At 37.0% G+C, this 22,403-nt stretch overlaps 1 protein-coding gene across 8 annotated transcripts in view; it reads right to left on the reverse strand.

Moving 5' to 3' along the window:
* Positions 1-1,003: 1,003 nt before the first annotated feature.
* Efcab7 (EF-hand calcium binding domain 7) overlaps positions 1,004-22,403 on the reverse strand; it is a 44,957-nt gene continuing 23,557 nt past the window's right edge. For 6 of the 8 annotated variants that reach the window (XM_035439782.1, XM_035439779.1, XM_035439783.1 and 3 more), the window contains 7 exons: positions 19,511-19,620; positions 16,776-16,933; positions 15,554-15,687; positions 8,946-9,094; positions 4,577-4,786; positions 2,635-2,760; positions 1,004-1,252 (listed from right to left, as the gene is read on the reverse strand). In XM_035439782.1, the coding sequence (XP_035295673.1) occupies positions 1,178-1,252; positions 2,635-2,760; positions 4,577-4,786; positions 8,946-9,094; positions 15,554-15,687; positions 16,776-16,933; positions 19,511-19,620 (962 nt within the window). In that variant the 3' untranslated portion in view covers positions 1,004-1,177. The remainder of the gene's footprint in view (positions 1,253-2,634; positions 2,761-4,576; positions 4,787-8,945; positions 9,095-15,553; positions 15,688-16,775; positions 16,934-19,510; positions 19,621-22,403) is intronic. The other 2 variants (XM_027400490.2, XM_027400485.2) reach the window with 1 other exon arrangement.

Raw genomic sequence — 22,403 nt, forward strand, 5'->3', positions numbered from 1 at the left:
TATCAGAACTGAAGAATGGTAAAGTTAGAAGGAAAAAGAAAGTTTAACTTACAGTAAGTTGCCTTCCACTGAGATGGGACTGCTAAGACAGTGAGCCGCTGCCCCAGCTGCCAATGCTACAGTAGAGTGGACACAGCGTTTTGTGTAGCCAGGTTGTGCCCACTCTGGTGAGTGCAGCTCCAGGGCTCAGTGGTTTTTCTTCTTGAGTCTCCATGTTCCCAAGATAATACTTCATGAGACCCGTCATCTGATTATAAAACCCCTGTACTATTTTGTTATATGCTTTTAGAACCACATAAAATTTTCTGTAACTCAAAATGAGGTGAAATGAGAATCCAAAACCTGTTGGCAATTGCACAATATTTTGTCCCGACAGCAAATTTCTCAGTAGTGTGTCTGTAGCTTACTTTTCACAGAGGGTTCTTGGAAACAGTTTACATTAGCCCATGTTGCAGTTAAGGAGATAATATGTGGCATAAAAAAATGGCATCAAGCAATTCAAAACTGCATGTCAATACCAATAGCAGAGTAATTGGCCAGTGTCAGCTTTCGGAATATGAAAACCATCTGGCAGAAGCTATTTTTTGCCTACTATACACATGCACATAGTTTAAATGTTATTTGGAGTGTGGATCATTGATTTAGATCTGTAAAATAGATTGTCATTACCTTGTCGTTTGAACTCTTCAGACAGATGTTTCATTAAAGGAAGTGAAATATAAAATTATTTTGTTCATTGTCAAATGCTTTATAAGTTCAACAACTGTGGATATCTCATTTCCTAATACAGAAACAGGTTTCTTCCATTCCATCTTGTCTCTTTAATAGTTAGATCCTCAAGTGGCTATTTTTGTATTTATATCGTCTTTTAGGATTTTTACAAGTGTATAGTTTGGAAGTCACTGAAAATTCTTTTTAAAATGCTATCTATAATTTTCTTTTCATTTATTAAAAAACAAAAAAGTACTTATATTTCCCACTAAATTAACAAAATAGTCACACATTTTTAAAACACTATTTGTATTTTAATAATAAAATATATAACATGGACAAAATATAAATGCATAGAAATGAAACAGATTATTAAGTATACCAGTTACATGGAACAGCACTTAGTTAATAAATAACAGATTCGATCTAAAATACTTCTTAGTTTGATAGTTCCAAGTAGAATTATTTAAGATATAAGGGAATAGACACAATAATATATCCATTCTTGTTGTTCATTCAGGGGCATTACATGTTGACAAACCTGCATATAAAAATAGAAAGCTTTTATTTTTATTTGATAAATTATTGTTATTTGCTAATTTTCAATAGGACATTTCTAGGCCTAATATAATAAAAAGTATCCGTGAAGCTAGATGTAGTGGAGCACACCTTTAATCCAAGCATTCAAGAGACAGAGCCAGCCAGATATCTGTGAGTTCAAGGGCAATCTGGTCTACACAAGTTGGAGGCCAGGTAGGGCCTCTTGTCTCAAAAGAGAAGAAAAAGAAAATGCAGGGCAGTGGCATGTACCAGGTGTCATAAATGTGCATGAACACAAGCACTTGGGAGACTTAAGCAGGAGGATCACTTAAGCATACAAGATCTGGACTAGTCTTGGCAGCATGAAGTATATAATTAATAAAGGGTGAGAACTAAAGTTAAAAAAAAGATAGGTGTGATAGCACACTACCTAATGGTGTAACCTCAGAAGGCTAAGGCTGGAGGATCCCAAGTTTGAGGATAGCCTGGGTTACACAATGAAACCCAGTCTCAAAATACCAAAAGGGAAGAAGTCTGCTAATCGTTCTTGACTTTCAATTTGTGACCTCATCAGAAATCCAGAGTCTGCTAAAATCAAAATTATACAGCTATTTACTGCTCTTGACTTAGTTGCTTATCTAAAACTTGGAGATGTTTCTTCTCCCAGGTAATCTTGGACAATCTTAATAGTATGGATAAGAATATTTGGGGTTATTAAAGTAACAGTCATATTATTTGGCATTTCTCCATATGATATTCAAAAGTGCTTTCATACATATTACTTAATCTTATCTTTACATTAATCCTGTAAAGGATCTAACTGATCTAGTGATACTATTTTATTTTTACCCTTAAACAGGAACAGAGCTTGAGAGATGGCTCAGCTGATAAACATATCCCACCCCCAGTTGGATCCAGGAACACACATGGTGGAAGGAGATAATCAACTCTAACAAGTGTCCTCTGACTTTGTGCACACCCATGCACACAGTGTAAAACAATTTTTAAAAGAAACTAGAACAGAGAGGTTAAATTAATATCCCATAGTCACTCAGGGCTGAATGAAAAGCAAAGCCCCTGACAGTCATGGTGGTTTGTTATCCTAGCACATGGGAGATGGAGGGCTGGAGGTTGGGACTTTATAACTCAGCCTTGGCTACATAGGGAGTTTGAGGCCAGCCTGGATTCCATGAGAAAATAATCCAAAACAAACAAACAAAAATCCCACTAACTCTCCTGTAAAAGAAATAGGGCATTGAGTACTATGAATGTCACACTTAAATAACTTCCAACTTCATTTCACAAGACAAGCTTATTCATTGCATTAATAGTAAATATTTCTTTTCAAAGAGAGACAACAAAAGGTTTTAGAGTAACATTTACCATTGTAGATCTTGGTGCCACTTCTACTGCAAAGATGTTGAGTCCTCTGTTGTTGACACAGTTTTTACTTAGTTCATTGTTGATATGAATAATCACTTTGTCATCCGACTGTAGAAAATTATAAGTCTTTAGTTTTGAAAAATAAAGATATAAACCTCAGAATAAGACCTGAAAATCTGTTTATAGAATTCAGTCCACTACAAATTAATACAAACCAGCTGCTTCTTTCTGCTTAGTGCTATTTGTTTCCTCATTTATTCTTTTCTAAATGAGCACCAGTGACATAAGCTTTTCTTTCAAATGGGTTTTGAATTTTTCCTTCATTCTTTATTCCCAGACCACTGTGGATTGTAACAGCAAGTTAGCTCATCCTTGGCTTATTAAAGCAATATGTCTTTCTTTTCTTTCATCTCTATTTTTCTATCATCCATTCACTCAAATCCTACCTTCCAACTAATATGCCTGAAACATCCATTTAATTGGGTCCCTCTCTTATTCACTGGCTCAATAAGCATGTGTTTATTTAATATTAACTGCATGTCAGGCAGTTTTAGGTCCTAGAAAGTTCTGAATCCACTCTATCATTGTTTTTGACCTTTCTAGTAATTCATACTATCCCTTCCCTTTGTTTCTTCTACTGTTTGCCTTGCTTCTGAAGGTTGTCCTCAGTGTATCAAAAGCTAAAATCCTACTTTACAGCCCTTCCCCCATCACACATTGTCCCCAAGTTCAATGGTCTAAACCATTACAAGAAACACAAGTATAATGAAACTACTGCACATGCAAACAGACTACATGACTTAATGTTTATCCTCTGGTCTCTCTGAGAGTATTAATTTTGTCTTTCTAAGTAGCTCATAAACTTGAAAGCAGAGTGTTGTAGAATATTAGTTTAATATGTGTTACATGCATTTATTCTGCAGATTATGTGTTTAATGTTGCAAAGATGTGTTGCATTCTTTTATGTTGCATTTGTTTAACCCTGTAAAACTGTGCTTTTACTTTGCCTGCCCAAAACACCTGATTGGTCTAATCAAGAGCTAAACAGCCAATAGCTAGGCAGGAGAGAGAAATAGGTGGCTCTGCCAGGCAGAGAGAATAAATAGGAGGAGAAATCTAGGCTCGAGAAAAAAATGAGGAGGAGAAGTAGAAGAGGACACCAGGAACCAGCCACCCAGCCAAACAGCCAGCCACTGAGTGAGAAGGAAAGAAAGATATACAGAATAAAGGGGCTGGGCGTTGGTGGCGCACACCTTTAATCCCAGTACTTGGGAGGCAGAGCCAGGAAGATCTCTGTGAGTTCGAGGACAGCCTGATCTCCACAGCGAGTGCCAGGATAGGCTCCAAAGCTACACAGAGAAACCCTGTCTCGAAAAACCCAAAATAAACAAATAAATAAATAAATAAATAAATAAATAAAGGTAAAAAGGCCAGAGGCAAAACATAGTTAAAGAGAAATGGGATATTTTAAGTTAGAAAAGGTGGCTAGAAACAAACTAAGCTAAAGCTGGACACTCGTAAGTAAGAATAAATGTCTGTGTATTTACTTGGGAGCTAGGTGGTGGACTCCAAAAGATTAAAAAAAACAACTACAGCAGACAGCACACTTCATACTTTCTGGGAGGTCCTGTTATATAACAAACCAAACAAGGATTCTGAGAATATAATACTTTATATAAACAAAAATTGTATTTTTATTTTGTATGCAGATTATACTGACATATCACTGATTCCAAATTTTAATTTTCATATGTTAAAATAAAAACAATGGTCTTGAGTCATTATAAATAATATAAAAGTGTCATGCCAAGTTTGGTTTATAAATACTAAAAAGAATAACTGTCTATTATAAATATAAGTAAAATATTTAGCACAATGTGAAAAGGAAGATAACATTATTAGAAAACTTTATACCAAAACAAGGAAAACCACTTCATAATACCTTATTTTCAATGATTGATGTTATCCAGGTGTCATAATTGCAAGTATGTACAATTATATTTTCATAACCATCCATGACTTTAGCATCACTTCTATCAAGGACAGACTTGCAAATGGCCCTCTCAAGTTGCCCACTGCATGCCTCCATATGGACAGCTTTAATTTTTGGCTTGCATTTTTCTGCATAGATATTGATGATAAATGGGCATGCCTAGATGGCAAAGCAAACAAAATCTTGGTTTAGCCTTCTAGTAGAATTTTAAATAAACAAACTTACTATAAATGCTTATCAAATCATTTGGCCAGCAAGATGGCTCAGTAGGTAGAAGTGCTTGCCATCAAGCCTGATACTGAGACACAAGCTAGACAAAGGAAGGGATAACCCTGTCCTAGGCAGGGGATGGCAGGAACTTAAGGAAGTCAACTATAAACTATTTTAAACAAACATCTGGTAAAGACAGTGATCCCATTTTTAGAAGTTCTACCACTCCAACTGTTCATTAAAAACTTGTTTGTTTGGGCCAGGAGAAATGGCTTGGTGGTTAAAGCACTTGTTCTTCCAGAGAAACCAAAATTTCAATCCAAGCAATCCTGTTAGGCAGCTTGCAACCACTTGTAACTCCAGATCTATGGAATCTAATGCCTCTGACCTCTGTAGGCCCTGCATGTACATGTACATATTTGCACACAGACACACACAAATAAAAATAAAAACTTGAAAAAAAAGTTCTCCCATGTTGGTTGACATAAATAACTAAAGTAGGCTAAGACCCAAGGGTACAACAAACCAGTTTAGAGTCTTTAATCCAAACAAGTGAATTAAACAAGCCTTGGATTGTCTTTTGACAAACCTAGGCAGAGCCTGCATCAAAGCTCACACTTTTGGCTGAACCTGAATTAACATTACAGGTTAAGGTATTTCTATCAATTAAAAGACATACTAAAGGCTGCAAGGCACAAAGTCAGAACATCATCAGGACTTATTTACTTGGCTACATCTGGAAAATGTGGGAGATATGGTTGCAGAGCGTTTTTTGAGTCACTTCTTGTAACAGTGTCTTTGTTTTATAGAGGTTGTTAGGGTGGCTGCTATTTTGCCTTTTGTCTTTTGAGATGATGTCTTGCAATGTATTTCAGGATGTTCTCAGTTTGCTATGCAGCCCAGGCTGGCTTCAAACTTAACACCTCCTGCATCAGCTTCTCAGGTGCTAAGGTTTCAGACATACACAACCATGCCATGCAGTCTTGGAGACCTTAAAACCTCTCGTCCAGAGTTTAAAAAATGATTCCCGGTGGCCACTTTTCCAACAGATGATTTAATAGTGTTTGCAGATAAAAACAGGATAAAATCATAATCAGTACATTAACTGAAATCAAATCTCCACAGATAAAAGCTTCTTTAAGAGTATCCATTCATTGGGTAAAACTTCAACCGAATGTAAGTCAAAGAGGAAACAATTTTTAAAAGTCTCATAAACTTTAGAAAAACTGACTATTCTGTTATCAGATGGTTAATGGCATGTGTCATTACTGATCTTAAACTTGTTCAATTCATTTGAAAAAGAAAATGGGCTGGGAATTTACCTCAGTGGTAGAGCATTTATTTGCCTGATACACATGAGATCCTGTGTTCAACCCCAGCATTTAAAGAGAGAGAAAGGAAAAAGCCATACCCACTGCAAATCAATTTTGTAGAGCAACCAGTGCTCATCTTTCAAGGTCAGACAATGAGAAACATTATTCCCACAAACAGGAACATCACTGAGTGCCAACCAATCAACCCAATTAAGAATTTCCCACATACATGTTTCTCTAAAGACTGTCAATCATTTATGGTTTGATATTTAGGTAACTCCTTAACATTATGCCTCCCAAAAGAGAAATACAGGTAGCATGAAGATCTATATGGAACAACTGTGCCTGTCCAGCACTCATCTCTCTTGTGAGCAACAAATCACTATTTGTCTTTCTTATTTTAGTTACAGTGGTAGTGTCGTCTGTGCTCATGAGGTTTTTGTCACCTTGACACAAGCCCTAGGTTTATCTCAAAAGAGGAAAAGTCAAATGAGAAAATATGTCCATCAGATTGGCCTGTGGGCAAGTCTGTGGGACATTTTCTTGATTAATGATTGATATGGAAGGGTCCAGTCAATAGTAGGTGGTGCCAACCCTTGTCAGGTGGCCCTGGGTTCTATAAGGGATCAGGCTGAGCATGCCATGGGAGCAAGGCAGTGGAAGGCACTCCTCCACGGCCTCTGCTTCAGTTGCTGCCCTGACTTCCCTTCATGACCTAGAGTTGTAAAGCGAAATAAGCCCTTTCCTCCCCAAGTTGCTTTTCATTATGGTTTTTGTCCCAGCAATAGAAAGCAAACTAGCACACCATCCTTTAACACTTTGTGCTGGATGCAAATTTTTCCTGTTAAATTACATTATTTTTGTTTTGTTTTTTTGCTCCTGTAGCTCAGGCTAGCCTCAAACTTGCTATGCAGTTGAAGATAACCTTGAACTGACATAGGTTACCATGCCCAGTTCATGTGGTATTGAGAATTGTACTCCAGGCTTTGTGTACTTAGGAAGAATGCCATCCTCATCCCCCTTCTGTTAAAATTTCAAATAATGGGAATATGTTATCTATTCAATACTATAAATAAAATTTAAGTCAAATAAAAATTTATCTCATAAGTCTTTTTTACCTATGGTTTCAAAGGTAAGTTATAGTAATAGATGGTTTTAAATGCTTTCAACTTACTTTACTGCTTTTAAATAGTTTCTATTACATAAAAATGTATAGCAGAATCAGTACTGTTTATAGACCAAAAGTAGATTTTACAACCATGGTTAAAATGTAAAATCTGCAAAATATTAGGTTAAAGAGAAATATTTAAATTACAGTAACTCTTGAAATTCAATTACTAAAAATGGCAACAAAAAAATGGAAAACTCAGAAAGCACACTTCTGAGAAAACCGAATATCAAGACTAGGAATTTAGTCAGAGTCTTAATGTATTTAAATTTTAAATCTGTTGGTAGCAGTACTGCCCTTTGAAGCTGAGTGAAGTAGGGGATGGAGAGGCAACCAGCAGTTAAGAGCACTGGCTTCTCTTCCAGAAGACCTGGATTCATTTCTCAGCACCCACATGGCAGCTCACAACCATTGTGTCTCTAGTGCCAAGGAATCTGACACCTCTTCTGACCTCTGTGGACACAAGGCATGCACATAGTACACAAACATACATGCAATCAAAACATTTGAACACATAAAATAATTTAAGAAGTTGACTGATGTATGAGAAAATGACTAAGACTTTAAGAGTATAACCAAATATCTTAGTAGTTGACATGTGACTTGAGCTGAAAGGCTTACATCCTGTATTTTAAACATGACACGGCATTTAAGAAGGTCTCGTTTTCCTCCTTCTCTGGACTTAGAGTATTATTTAACTTTGTACCTTTTGTGTTAACAGGCATTATGATGGTGACCAGTATATCACATACAGAGTGCTTTGGATCAGCCAGTCACTGTTTCCAGTGTCTTACAAACATTAACCCAAGAAGCACCACCTATAAAAAGATTAGCATTCCAAACTCTCTACAGACACACCCTTCTTATTTTCAGAGAATCCTCTTTCTCTTAAGAAGTTGTTTCCCTATTTATAAATAAGATTTTGGCAATTCAAACAGACATCTCCAATTTAAAATAAGTAGGTGGCATGAACTTGGGAAAGCAGGACCTAAAAATGAGGCGGACTAAGGTCTCATGCAATAGCTAACGTCATTCAGCACCTTAGGCAGTTTATACTTTGAGGGGTAAGAAAAATCACCTGAGTAAGGTGTTCAATCACAAGGACAAACGAACATGGCAAAAACATGTTTTTCCATAAAGGCCTATAAATAATAGCCAGATATAATGAATAATCTGAAGTAAGCTCATTCTTATTTGCTACACTTGGGAGAGGCATGAAAACACATTCCAAGAATAATTCACTGTTTTTGAAGAAACTGAGGTCACAAAACTATGTCTTGGTTTTTTGGAGTTTCCTCACAAACACTTGGAATTCTCCTCACATGACTCCATTCTTGGATCTTGTTACAACATATACATTTTAATTACTAAATGTCCCTCTGCACATCAAAAAGTTCAAACATTTTTATCTCTGATAAATTAGATGTAGTAAACAATAACTATTTTTTTTCAGTAAAGAACACAAGCTTCAGTAAAATACTAGAAACATACCCATGTGCCTAGGGTTCATCTTACACTACTGAAAATCAAGGATTTGAGTGCCTGGATTTAAAAGCCATATGTCAGGAGAGTGTTCAGGGTCAAATACCATTAAAATAGAGCCATTGTCAACATAAGAGTGCTTTACCTCTGTCAGCTGCAGAGCCTTATTGTAGCCCATTGAGTGTAGAGTCACCCACAGGTCAAGAGGGTCTCCTTCTCGATCATTGGCTTCCATCAGATGCAAGTCCATAAATCCCTGTTTTGTTAGCTCATTCTTCTTTGTGTCAAAGTTTTCTGTAAAAACAAACACCATTTATTCCATATTATTTAAAAGTCCATGAATTTAATAAAACATCTATACTATTGATTATAAATGTTCAATTGTCAGCAATAACATGGGAAATAAGAATCCCAAAACCTGCTTCCTTTTCTAATTTCCACAATTCAACACAGGAACCATCTTAGGATATGATTTTTTCCCCAGATATTGGCAAGTTGTAACTAACTAGTGCAAATATATTCCCAAGTTAGAGGAACTGTAATTTTTCTGGGTAAATTCCAACCTGACCACTCATTAAGAGTTTATATTGATATTTAAAACTAATTAACATGTTTCATAATTCCCCTTAGGCCCACCAGAACCTGAATGAACTTTATATAATGTACCCCAGACTATTAGAGTTTTAGAAAGGGAAAAATGATGAGGTCAGGCTTAAGGAGACTACTACAGAAATAGTTTCTCTAACAAATTGTTGGTAGGTCTTTGAAAAACTGTTAGATAAGGAAAACCTGCATTTCCCAAGGGAAGTCTAAATATGTCTATTCAACATCATGTGTGAGTAAAAACTACCACGATCTGAACATATGTATATATGTATATACATATTTATATATGTATGTGTGTCTAATAGCTATCTGTCCACCCTAACGTTATATTATGATTGTCCTGAAATGAATCTACAGATAATAAATACTGTTAATGGATTTACATTTTGACAACTACCTACAATAAAAAATATTTTACTTCCCAACTCCCATCTGTATTATACTCAAGGGAAATGAGACAGCATCTTTTTCCTATGCATTACTATGAGAAAAACAAAATACACACCTAATTGACTAATATTTTAAAATGTTTTATAAGTAAAACAGATTCATAGTTTTTTCAAGGAAAATATGCAAATTATAGCAGGGAGAGTAATGATTGTAATGTACTACTATTTAGTAAAGTAAGATAAAAATTAATATTTGATATGTAATTCAAAGAAAGTATTAAAGAAAAATGTGTCTTTAATACTATACTATGTGGACCAGCAATAACTTAATGACCTTTAAAACTTAAAAATTCTTAATCCTTATTAATTTTTAAAATTTATTAAAGGGCTGGGTATAAAGTTCAATGGTAAAGCAATTCTCTAGCAGACCCAGCCCTGGATTTAGCCCTTACACTACCAAAAGAAAGAAGATTTTAATATTAACCTCTGACTCAAAGATTTACATAAAGCTATGGTAATCAAGAGTGGCATTAGTGAGAGAATTGGAAAATAGGTCAATGCAACAGAATATATCCATACTACTGATCAGTAGCAAAGGGGGAAGGCAACACAATGAGTAAAGAAGTCTTACAACAACATACTGAACATCTGGATATCCATATCCAACAATAAATAAATCTAGGCATAGACCTTAAACCTTTCACAGAGAGTAACTTCAAATGAGCCACAGATGAATCTGCACAACACAAAACAAAATTTCTACAAAACAACAGGAGAAAAGCTAGACAGACTTGTGTTTGGTGACAAAGTTTTTAGATACAATTTTAAAAGCATATAAACCAAGCCAGTGTGGTGAAGCATGCCCATAATCCTTGAATTTGGAAGATAGAGGCAAAAGAATTAGGGGTTCAAGACCACCCTGGGTTACAAGAGACCATGCCTCAACAGATGATAACAGCAACAAAAATGTGTCCTAGCTTATTTCCCTGTTACTGTTATAGACTCCATGACCAAAAGCAAATTAGGGAGGAAAGGGTTTATTTCAGGTTATAGGTGACACTCCATCATAAAGGGAAGCCAGGGCAGGAATTCAAGGAAGGAACCTAGAGTCAGGAACTGCTGTTTCTTGGCTTTCTCCTTGCTTCTGCTTCTGCTTAACTAGCTTCCTTATAGAATCCAGGACTACCTGCCCAGGAGTGGCACTACCCGAGGTGTGTTGGGCCCTCCTCCATCAATTAGCAGCCAAGAAAATGTCCCACAGACATGCCCATAGGCCAGTATGATAAAAGCAATTCCTCAACTGAGGTTCCTTTCTCCCAAGTGTGTCAAGTTGACAATCAAGTATAGCTATTTCAGCATACAAAACATGTTCTAAGGAAGAAAACAATTTCTCAACAAATTATACTCTGTGGATGATATTGCTAGAAGAATAAAAGTATAAGCCACTAACTGGGAGGAAACACTTAACAAAAGATACATCTGATAAAAGATACATATTGACAACACTTGGGAGGGCAGGGCCTGCACCTCACTGGGGTAACACAACAGAGCTAACACTGTTGGTGAAGGTGTGGGTGAGCCATCCCCAAAGGTGTAAGTGTGGAAGATCTGCCCCCACTACTTGTCTGTCATGCAGGGGTGTGGGTGTGTGAGAGCTTCCCCTTTACTCTTCCCCCCTTACAGCCTGTAACAGATGAGAGAGCTGGTCCTTCCCCTTACCAGCTGCAGCACTCAGGATAGCAGGACCTGCTCCTCGCTTAGACAGCACAGCAGAGCTGGCCAGGTAGTTGGAGGTAAGGGTGCCCAGCCCTGAGGTTGTGAGCAAAGGAGAGCTGTCCGCATTATTCATCTGACATGAGGCAGCATGAGCAGAGAAGAGACGCCACCTCCCCCACTCCCACCCACCCATCAACACCTGAGACAGGTGGAGGATCTGGCCATGAGGTCTTAAGAGTGGGAGAGCTGTCCCAGACCCTAACCAGCTGCAGCACTCAGGAGAGTTGCCCCTGTACCTCTCAGGGGTAGCACAATAGAGCTGGCCCTGATGGTAGAGGTATGGGAGAGCAGACTCTGAGGGTATAAAATTAGGAGAACTGGCCCCATCCCTTGCTCCTTGCTGCAAGAGGTGAATTAACTGGGACAGTGCTGGAGAGCTCAACCTGGTGGTGAGGACAGGGGAGAACTGGCAGGTGAACCAACCCAGAACCAGGGTTATGACTTGGCCTGCCCTAACAACCACCCCATCTAATGACCTACTAGAGCACGTGAAGGGACCTGACCCACAGACCCAAAGCTGCAGGATCTCCACAATACAGGGCAAAAACAGGAAATTCAGGAAGAGACCCAGTGAGGACCCAGCATTGATAGTGTAGTAAAAACTAGAGGCCTCGAACCAAAGCAGTGATTCTTTGCAATAAACACTTGCAAGATACATGGACAAAGAGGGTTACTGCATGACTCACGGTGTCACACTGCAGCTTCCATGATGAGATTTTTAATCCCCCTTTTTTCTTTTCACTTTCTTCTCTTAAATTTTAGTGGGGGGCATGCAGATGCAGAGGGCAGATGCGAAGGGACGGGAAATGAATGAAAATGAAAAAGACACATATAATAAATAAAAAGGAGAAAAAAGATACATATTCAAAACATAAACAACCTCTTAGAACTTGGTCATTAAAAAAGGAAAAAAAAAAAAAAAGACAAGAAAAACAGGTAAGAAAACCTGGGAATGTTGACACACTCCTGTAACCCCAGTAATGTGAAGGCTGAGGCAGAAGGACCATAGTCCAAAGTCAGCCTGGGTACCATATAAAGTTTAAGGGGAGGCTTTGCTATATAGGAAGACATTATCTCAAAAAATAAGAGTTGGTTATCAACAGAGACATTGCCAAAGAAGTTACACTGATTGGAGATAGACACAAAGATGTCAAATATCAAATGATATTAGAGGAACAAAATTATACAACAATGAGACCTAACTATATATCTATCTGAATGCCTAAACCCCCCCAAATCTGAGGAAAGCAAATGCTGATGACATGTGGTATAGCAGAAATGCTAATAATGGCTGGTGGGAATCAAAACTGTCAAAACACTTGTAAAACAGCACTTCTTTCAAAGCTAAACACTGTCTCAGCATACAGTCCAGTATTTACTGAACTGAAATGTAAATGAGTTGAAAGCTTGTTTGTATAAAACCCTGCACACAAGTATGTATAGCAGCTGTATTCATAACTGTCCAAAACTGGACATTATAAGATACCCTTCAACAGGGAAACAGAAAAAATGCAAACTGTGACATGTGCATACAATAAAATACTATTCAGCAATAAAGAGAAATGAACTATCAAACATGAAAACACATGTAATTCCACTATACAACATCCTTTAAGAGGCAAAATTACACACAGTAAAAAGATTAGTTATTGCCCAAGGTTTAAGGCGATGAATACACAGGTGCAGGGGAGTTTTAGGGCACTGAAACCATTCTTTACGATACTATGATAACTATATTTGTGAGATTAAGCAGTTGTCAAAACCCATATAACTATATGCATAAGTGAACTTTAATAACAATAAATAATGTAGTAAGATGAATTCACAAATTATAATAAATAAACTACACTAACTGACATTGTTAATAATACAAAGATCTTGGTGGATGTCAAATTGAAAAGATGGATCCAAGGAGTCTCCAGATCATCTACTCAGTTTTTCTATAGACCTAAAACTGCTTTTTAAAAGCAAATCTATTAATAAACGAAATGAAAACAAAAGTATTTTAAGTCCAAAATGAGATGATCTTATAGTTAAATAACATATTTTTATCATCAATAGGTATAAGTAAATATTGACTATGATAAGAAAGGTAAAGATTTCAGAACCTAAAAATTACATATATCCTACTGTATTATGGCTGTCACTGAAGCAGATATACCCTCTCCAATAATTTTCAATGGAATAATTTTCAGAAACATTTGATGGCATTAAATTTGGGGTTCTGGAACCTGACTGACTGGGTCTGAAGCCTAGTTATGCAACTGTCTTGCTGTATTCACCTTGGTCAAGCTACTTAATCTCTTTCATTCCTTTTGTATAAAATGAGAGCAATCCAGGGCTACTTCACAAAGCTAATATATAGATGTGCTTAGATTAGCTTGTGGATTCAGATGTAAGTCCCCAGCTACTGCTACATAGCCATTCCTTCCTGCCTGCTGCCATGCTCCCCACCATGATGGTCATGGACTCTAACCTTCTGGAACCATGAGCCACAAATTAAATGTTTTATGTCTTGGTCATGGTATCTTATCACACCAATAGAAAAGTAACACCATTAGCATTTGTTGTCTAGCATAACTAGATGGTAAGACTCTATTTCTGAAGACACAACATGTTTTGATTGCAGGACATAAAGAAATCAATTTGGAACTGACTTGGAAGATTTTCCCTGCTGGCTAACCTGCATACTGCCAGAAGGTACTATACAGGTTACTAGAAGAAAAAATTAACCAATGGTCTTACCTGGTAGTACCATTTCCTGGCAAGATGTGTCACTGGTGCAAAAGTGGCATGAGTATTATGGGAATAACCAACAACCACTTTATGATTGGATTTGTGGCCTGCTCCACAGGAAGGAATTTACCCATTACTATAATCTTGTCAAAAGCCATGGCTTGGAAGGTAAAGCCATAGATCCTAGCAAGGAATCTGCTACTGTTGTTTTAGTAAATGGACATGTTGTCAAAATGGCCTCCTGAATATTTATTTTTATACCCATAGATTGCTGTTGTTCTTAACCTTGGCCAGAGAAGCTTTTTCTATAATAGGAAGACTATATGCACATATATACTACATAGAGAGAGACTCGTAACTGAGTAAAGTACTTAAAGTGACCTCAAAGTACATCAGTAACTGTGGGTACATCCCCACCCCAAGGCCCATGGAAAATGGTGGAAGAAGAGGCAGAAAGAAGGTAAGAACAAGAGGAAGGGGGTGAATGCTGTCTTCTGGACACATGGCTCTTACACTGCATATACTTACCTTCACAAGATCAACCCAATAAGATTAGTTAATTAATATTCCAGTGGGCAATACTAAATGGACTCAGTGGGCAAAGAAGAGGAGGAAGGGAGAGGAGAAGCAGGAGGTGGAAAGGAGGAGGAATGGGAAGAAAAAGATAGGACATAAGGATGGGAAGGAGGCACGTTGGGAGTGTCTGGGGTATAGATATGATTGAGAAACATTGTATTCATGTATGACATTGGCAAATAAATAATTTTAAAAGTTTTTATAAATATGTTTCAAGCCCCACAAAGCTGAAATAACCATGAAGTAATTCACATCTTTTAGCAAGTATACCATCTATCATTATAAGGAAAATAAATGCTTATGTTAAAAGGAGAGATTTACTTTTTTAAAAGTTTATGTGTATGTGTGTAGGACTGCATGAATTTATATGCACCATGTAAGTACAGATGCCTGTGAAGGCCAGGAAGGGGTATACAGTGCCTTGGAACTGGAGTTATAGGTGGCTGGGAGGGGCCTGATGTGTGTGCTGGGACCTAACCAGGGTCCTTGGCAAGAGCAGTAAATTCTCGTAACCACCTTGCCACCTCTCCAGCCCCATGTTTAGGCCCCCACCCCACTATCCTAAATGTTATAGTGATATCCCAAGGAGAAGCCTGGCTTATTATTTCTGAGAATTAAGGGATACCTTATATTCTTCTATACATCCATTAAGAAAAAGAAGAGCACTTACCTCTGCAGACAGCCCAAGCATCCTCATCACACTTCTCACCACTTGTTCTCAATTCAAAAAAATTGTACTCTTCAAGACTAATGAGACCATTTCCATCTAAGTCAATTACTTCAAATATCTCTGATAAAGTTGACCTAAAATTATAAAAATAGAATTATAATTTATTATTTTTAAAACAAAAAGTGTTTAAAATGTGCTTTGCCTGCATTTATGTCTGTTCACCATGTGCATTCCTGGTGTCTGAAGAGACCAGAAGAGGGCGCTGGATGTCCTGGGACTGAAGTTACAGATGAATGTGAACCACCACGTGGGTGGTAGGAATTGAACACAGGTAGAAAAGTACCCAGTGTTCTTCACCACTGAGCAATCTCTCTAGTTCCTTAAGACAGTTTTTGAGGACGAGTTTCAAAGAAAATAATATCAATGGCATTTAGGAAATTTTTTCTGAGCTATATTATATCTAAATGCATTTTTATCTGTGTGTGGTAAAATCTCATTGTGAATATCTAAGACATAGGAGACCAACCTTAGGTTTAGACTGCAGATTTTGACCATTATCTAAATCAAGAGTGCAATAACAGTACCTACCATTAAAAGCAATGTCTAGTGGAGAATCACTGGTAGAGATGTACATGAAATACAGCAAAGTGCACAGAACCTAGGGATTAATGACAATCCCATACTTGTAAACACAAAGTCACTCTTGGTTACTTAGTGAATTTTAAAAAGTATATTTGTTATACATAGCATGCTTTTGGTATATGTATATACTATGGAATGAGTAAATCAAGCTAAATAATACATCTATTATCTCACATATTTAGTTTTATGGTGAGAACATGTAAGATCTACTCTTGTAGCAATTTTCAAATATATTTCTATTAAATATAATAAATTGCTATTAGCTATAGTCTAGTCATTATATTATACAACAGATAACTGAATTTATTCTTCCTAACTAACTGAAATTTTCTGTCTTCTAAGCAACATTTCCCTCAGTTTCCTCATACCACCAACCCTGGTAACCACCATTCTGCTCTCTGCTGCTATAAATTTCACTCTTTAGATCCCACATATAGGTGAAATCATGAGGTGGTGGCTTCTGTGCCTCTTGTATATTTTTAAGGGCACTGCTCATCATGCTATGGGTAAAGCAGACAGATGGGGTGGGAGCTGACCACAGAAAATAGGCAAAAACAGGTGACTGATAAACAAAACTTACCTAAACTCACTCGTAAGAAATAATTCCCCTGTTTCATCTCTGTACACAAGTTGGGCTTCTTCTGTTACTGGTTTTATTTCTTTTCTTAGCCTACAGCCAGTTGTGGAAGGAATTAACCAATAAATTCCTGGTCCTAGTTCACCAGTCCATCCAAACACCTTTTATCAGAAGAATTAAACAAAATGAGCAACCAAAAGTTGTAATGAATTTAAATCTTTTTTCTGAAATGGAAACTTGAGACATCACGTGCTTTAAATCAACATTTATCAATTTGGTTACAGTTTATTAACATTTTACTGGTTTTAAATTCTCTTTCTTAGGGGTAGTCTTAGTACAAACCATAGACTATGGTTCTTTATGTTTTCAAAACCACCTAAAAGCAAAGAAGAGAAGAAGCTATATATTATTTAATTCATCCCCAAAGATCTACAAGAATGTTTGTGACGCAAATGCTTTCAACACTAAGATCCTTAAAGAAAAATAGTAAAGATTTCCTACTGCTATGATTGTAAATAACATTTCAATGACATCAGAGTAAGTTAAATATATTTTTAAGTTCACCATTTACGCGAACGAGTTAAACATATTTCTGAAAGCTGAATTGTGTGGATTAGAATGTTACTCTCCTTTCTGCTCTTATTTATTTTTTATTTTTTGAGCCAGGAACTGACGTGTTTTTTCAGATAGTCTCACTGTATAATTCATGTTGGCCTTTGAATGTGTTATGAAGCCCAGACTGGTCTTGAATTTGTATACCTCCTGTTTCTGACTTCCCAGTGCTGTAGTTCAGGGAAATCATACAATACATCTTTGTGTCTATAAGTTTAACTTTTTAAGAGTCTCTCTCTCTCTCTCTCTCTCTCTCTCTCTCTCTCTCTCTCTCTCTCTCTCGTGTGTGTGTGTGTGTGTGTGTGTGTGTGTGTGTGTGTGTGTAATGTACTGATCTTTGTGGATATTCCATATATATATTTAGCAAAATACTTTTAGGTAGATTGTTAAGATTACTAGGTGACATGGACTATAAAACAAGATGTAGAGTCATAGACAGACCTGTTTATCTTAAACTGTTTCCTAACAAATGTTAGATATTTACAGTGAAATACAGACATGTGTATAGGAAAACATTTTATTTGTCTGTTCTATAGTGAAAGAAAATGGTATCCCTCTATATACCTCCTAGGAGCTTTCTGGAGCCTTAACATTTCTTGTAAAAACCAGTTACCATCTTTTGACTATCCTAACTGTACATATTCAATCATTGTGTATGATAGCTAAGTACAGTCACTTGTGCTACAGTACAGACTAGCCCCCAAATTCCATCAGGTATTGTGTTCAAATAGTCCTTTCAAAACTTATCTGAGGTCATCCTGAAGGTTCATAAACAAAAATAAGTTGGTCATCTGAGTTCTAGATTCTTTCTGCCTGATTATCCAAGGACCATGATCACCATGAGGTTATCATCAAGCCATGTTTTGGCAGACGAAATAATTCAATGTAACTGAGGATCATTGTGAAGGCTAAACTACCAAATCCATGCTTTGGAAGTCATAATTGTTTAGACTGACCATATTTAGGCTGACATTTAGGAGTTAAAAAATATCTTGCTACTTCCTAGTAGAAGTCATCCCATGAACTTCCTTTATTACACACATATAACTATGAAGTGCCACTACAGATGGCAACTGGGAAGTTCTTCGTGGGTACCAAACTCTTCTTAAGGAAAGTAATTGTGAAGCTAAAAATACTAGTAAAAATCCTTTGTAAATATGACATATTACAGATAAACAGAAGCCTATAAAGAGGCCCACAGAAACTCAGTTTAAACATAGCCTTGCTATGACTGACTGTTTTTACACATGCAATCTCATAAGAAAGTCATTTTATCCAAAACCAAATGGAAAAACCTATTGTTTCCGACATTGCTTTATCTTTAACTTCACCTCGTAGTCAGCTCTGAAGAAGAGCTTAGTAAAAATGTTAACTTCTGCCATTTTATGTGGTTCTGGCCAGTAACTACCCTTGTCTGTTAGGAAGCCTCCAATAAAGACTTCTATATAACATCCCATCAGGGAAATATTTGTCTGTCATTGAGCCAATATAAAGATTAAATATGATATTGCAGTAAGTCCTTGAATATTATTTCTGTTGTTGTGTAGTAGATTGTATTTTGTAGTCCTCATAAAATAAATAGCCACATGTATGTATCTGCTCACATATTTGGCCTCTGAGTAAATACATAATTAGAAAGGACCAGAAAAACCTCAGAGCAATGAATAAAAACATTTAAAAGCATTTCTTTCCTTCAGACTATTTCTGAACCCTACAATATGAGTCAACCCTGAGGACAGTAATTTGGGAGAGTTCCTGTTTTGTAGTTATAGTAAGACAGACATCAGAAGAAATTTGTCTATAGCTATGGTTGTATATTTGGAGGGTGGGAAAAATCTAATGACATCACTCTCTATTGAGTACAACAACAAAAAACATTTTTAAGATATACATCAGGGCACTCAGTTATGGAGCCAAGGTTGTCAATCATAATCCCTAAAAATGTCTCAGAATACAAGAAAAAGTCCTTTACAGTTAATAAAGCATATATAATAGCATATTGATTAGGTACTGCCTATACCACCACTAGAGAGAGAACATTTGAGTTTTAAAAAACTAGTGAAAAGTTATTATTTTCCTCAACTTGATTTCATATTACATTCTTAAACAATAAAAAATATGTATACTTCTCTATTTTGTAGTTCGGTAAAACACATGAGCTGTGGCTCTGCTTGGTCCTCATTTTCTTTAAGAATATATAAGGCCGTATCAACTGATAACCAGGGGGAACATTTTCCTAGAAACACACAACAACGTCATGAACAAAACCCACCTCAGATCAAGCAATCACTGTATAATCTTGTAAATTCTTTACCCAGTAGATTTTTAGAAAGAAATACACATTCCATTTTTATATACAGGTATTAGGATATCTATAATATGCTAATACTATATTTAATTTTATGAAAAAGTCTCTCCATACTCAGTTTCTAAAAGGCCTAAAGTTTCTTGAAATCCTCAAAAAAAACTGTGTTTTAATGGCTGGATATCTGCCCATGCTCTTGCCTAGCATGCATGAGGCCCTCGGCTTAATCCCCAATGTGCTCATCCTAACCAAAACCAAAGAACAATGAAAAACAACAGCTGAGGTGCAAGATAAAGCAAGTCCAAATATAAGTGAGAGCAGAGTTTTTCAGGAAGCCATGGGCTCCAGCACTGACACTTACTCTCTGCAGAGGTCACAGGATGGAGAAACCATCTATACTCTTAGACTGTCAGGTTCCCTACAAGCTTAGGTGGGTCAGGTCACACACTGCTCTACTAAAATCCTCTGCTGAGACAAAGCTCAAAGTATGCGGCTCTGCCGGTAAGAAAAAGCCAATGAACTACAAGGACTTATCAAAACAGAGGCCACATCACAACTAAGAAGCCTGAAAGGCACTTTCCCAAGGTGAGATGGGATGCTTCAAGCCCTGGATTTTCAGTATCAGAGCACAGGAGGAGATATGTTAGGAAAGAAAGAAGGAAGGGAGAGGATTTTCCAAAAAGCAATGAAAGGCATAAATCCAAGGCTCTCTGAGAACCCCAAAGAGGATAAATGCCAAACAGTGCATCAACCACAACAGCAGAATCAATAGCAAGACTCAGATACGTTTTCAAACTGCTTGAAAAAAAAAAATCAGCCAAAAAAGTCTTCTCGCAGCGACCCTGCTCGGAGGCATCTGTCACCAAGGGTTTGCTGGCGAGACCCAGCACACCTGGACACTGCCGAGGCCCCAGTGGCAATTCTGCCATCCACGACAAGAGGACAGACATCAGTGTATTGGAACTGTTTGCATCTACCAGAAGGGAACCTTGGTCCCATACCCCTTGTGAGAGGAAGAGACTCCTGCTACACCCACCAGAAGAAAAGATGAGGAGAGGTCAAGGAAAAAGCACATTCAACAACAGAAAACCCAATATGACACCACCGGAGACTAGGAACCATACACCAGCAAGACCTAAATATCACAATGGAGATGAACCAGAAGAGAATGACCTTAAAAACATCTTCATGAAAATGATAGAGGACCTCAAAGAGACATGAGAAAATCCCTTAAAGAAATGGAAGAAAAAACAAACCAAAAAATACAAGGTATCAACAAATCTCTCAAGGAACCAGTTCAAGACCTAAAAACTGAAATAGAGACAATAAAGAAAGCACAATCTGAGATAATGCTGGAAATAGAAAAGCTGGGTAAATGATCAAGAACTACAGATGTAAGCATAACAAACAGAATATAAGAGATGGAAGAGAGAATCTCAGGAATTGAAGACACACTAGCGGAAATAGATTCATTAACCAAAGAAAATCTTAAGTCCAATAAATCCCTATCACAAAATATCCAGGAAATATGAGACACCGTAAAAAAGACCAAACCTAAGAATAACAGGTATAGAAGAAGGAGGTGAAGAAATGAAACTCAAAGGCGCAGAAAACATATTCAACAAAATCATAGAAGAAAACTTTCCCAACCTAAAGAAAGACATGCCAATGAAAATACAAGAAGCCTACAGAACACCAAATAGACTGAACCAAAAAAAAAGGTCTCCTCACCACATAATAATCAAAACACCAAACATACAGAACAAAGAGAAAATATTAAGAGCAGCAAAGGAAAAAGGTCAAGTAACTCATAAAGGCAAACCTATCAGAATTACACTGACTTTTCCATGGAAACTCTGAAAGCCAGAAGGTCCTGGATAGATATTCTACCTACATTAAGAGACTGTGGATGCCAGCCCAGACTACTATACCCAGCAAAGCTTTCAATCAAGATAGATAGAGAAAACAAGATATTCCATGACAAAACAGGATTCAAACAATACATATCCACCAATCTAGCCCTACAGAAAGTTCTGGAAGGAAAACTGCAACCCAAGGATGTTAACTACAACCAGAAAAATACAGGCAATAGATAATCCCACCTTACCAACAGCCAAAAGCAAAAAGGGATAGAATCCCACACATAATTTTGCCACCATCACCAAATCAAAAACAAACATGAATGAACAATCAATGCTCATTAATATCCATCAACATTAATGGTCTTAACTCACCTATAAAAAGACACAGATTAACAGAATGGATAAGAAGACAGAATCCATCCTTCTGCTGCATACAAGAAACACACCTCAACTTCAAAGACAGGTACCTAAGAATTAAAGGTTGGGGAAAGATTTTCCAATCAAATGAACCCAAGAAACAAGTGGGGGGGTAGCAATCCTAATATCCAACAAACTGGATTTTAAACTAAAATCAATCAAAAGAGATGAAGGAGGTCACTTCCTACTCATCACAGGAGAAATCCATCAGGATGAAGTCTTAATTCTGAACACTTATGCCCCAAATACAAAGGCATCCACATTTGTAAAAGAAACATTACTAAAACTCAAATCACACATAAAGCCGCACACACTTATAGTGGGAGACTTCAACACCCCACTCTCACCACTGGACAGGAACACCAGACAGAAACTTAACAAAGAAACAAAGGAACTAACCGAAGTTATGGCGCAATTGGACTTAACAGATATCTA

This window comes from Cricetulus griseus, chromosome 2 (genome assembly GCF_003668045.3).
Source record: "Cricetulus griseus strain 17A/GY chromosome 2, alternate assembly CriGri-PICRH-1.0, whole genome shotgun sequence".
Lineage (NCBI taxonomy): Eukaryota > Metazoa > Chordata > Mammalia > Rodentia > Cricetidae > Cricetulus > Cricetulus griseus.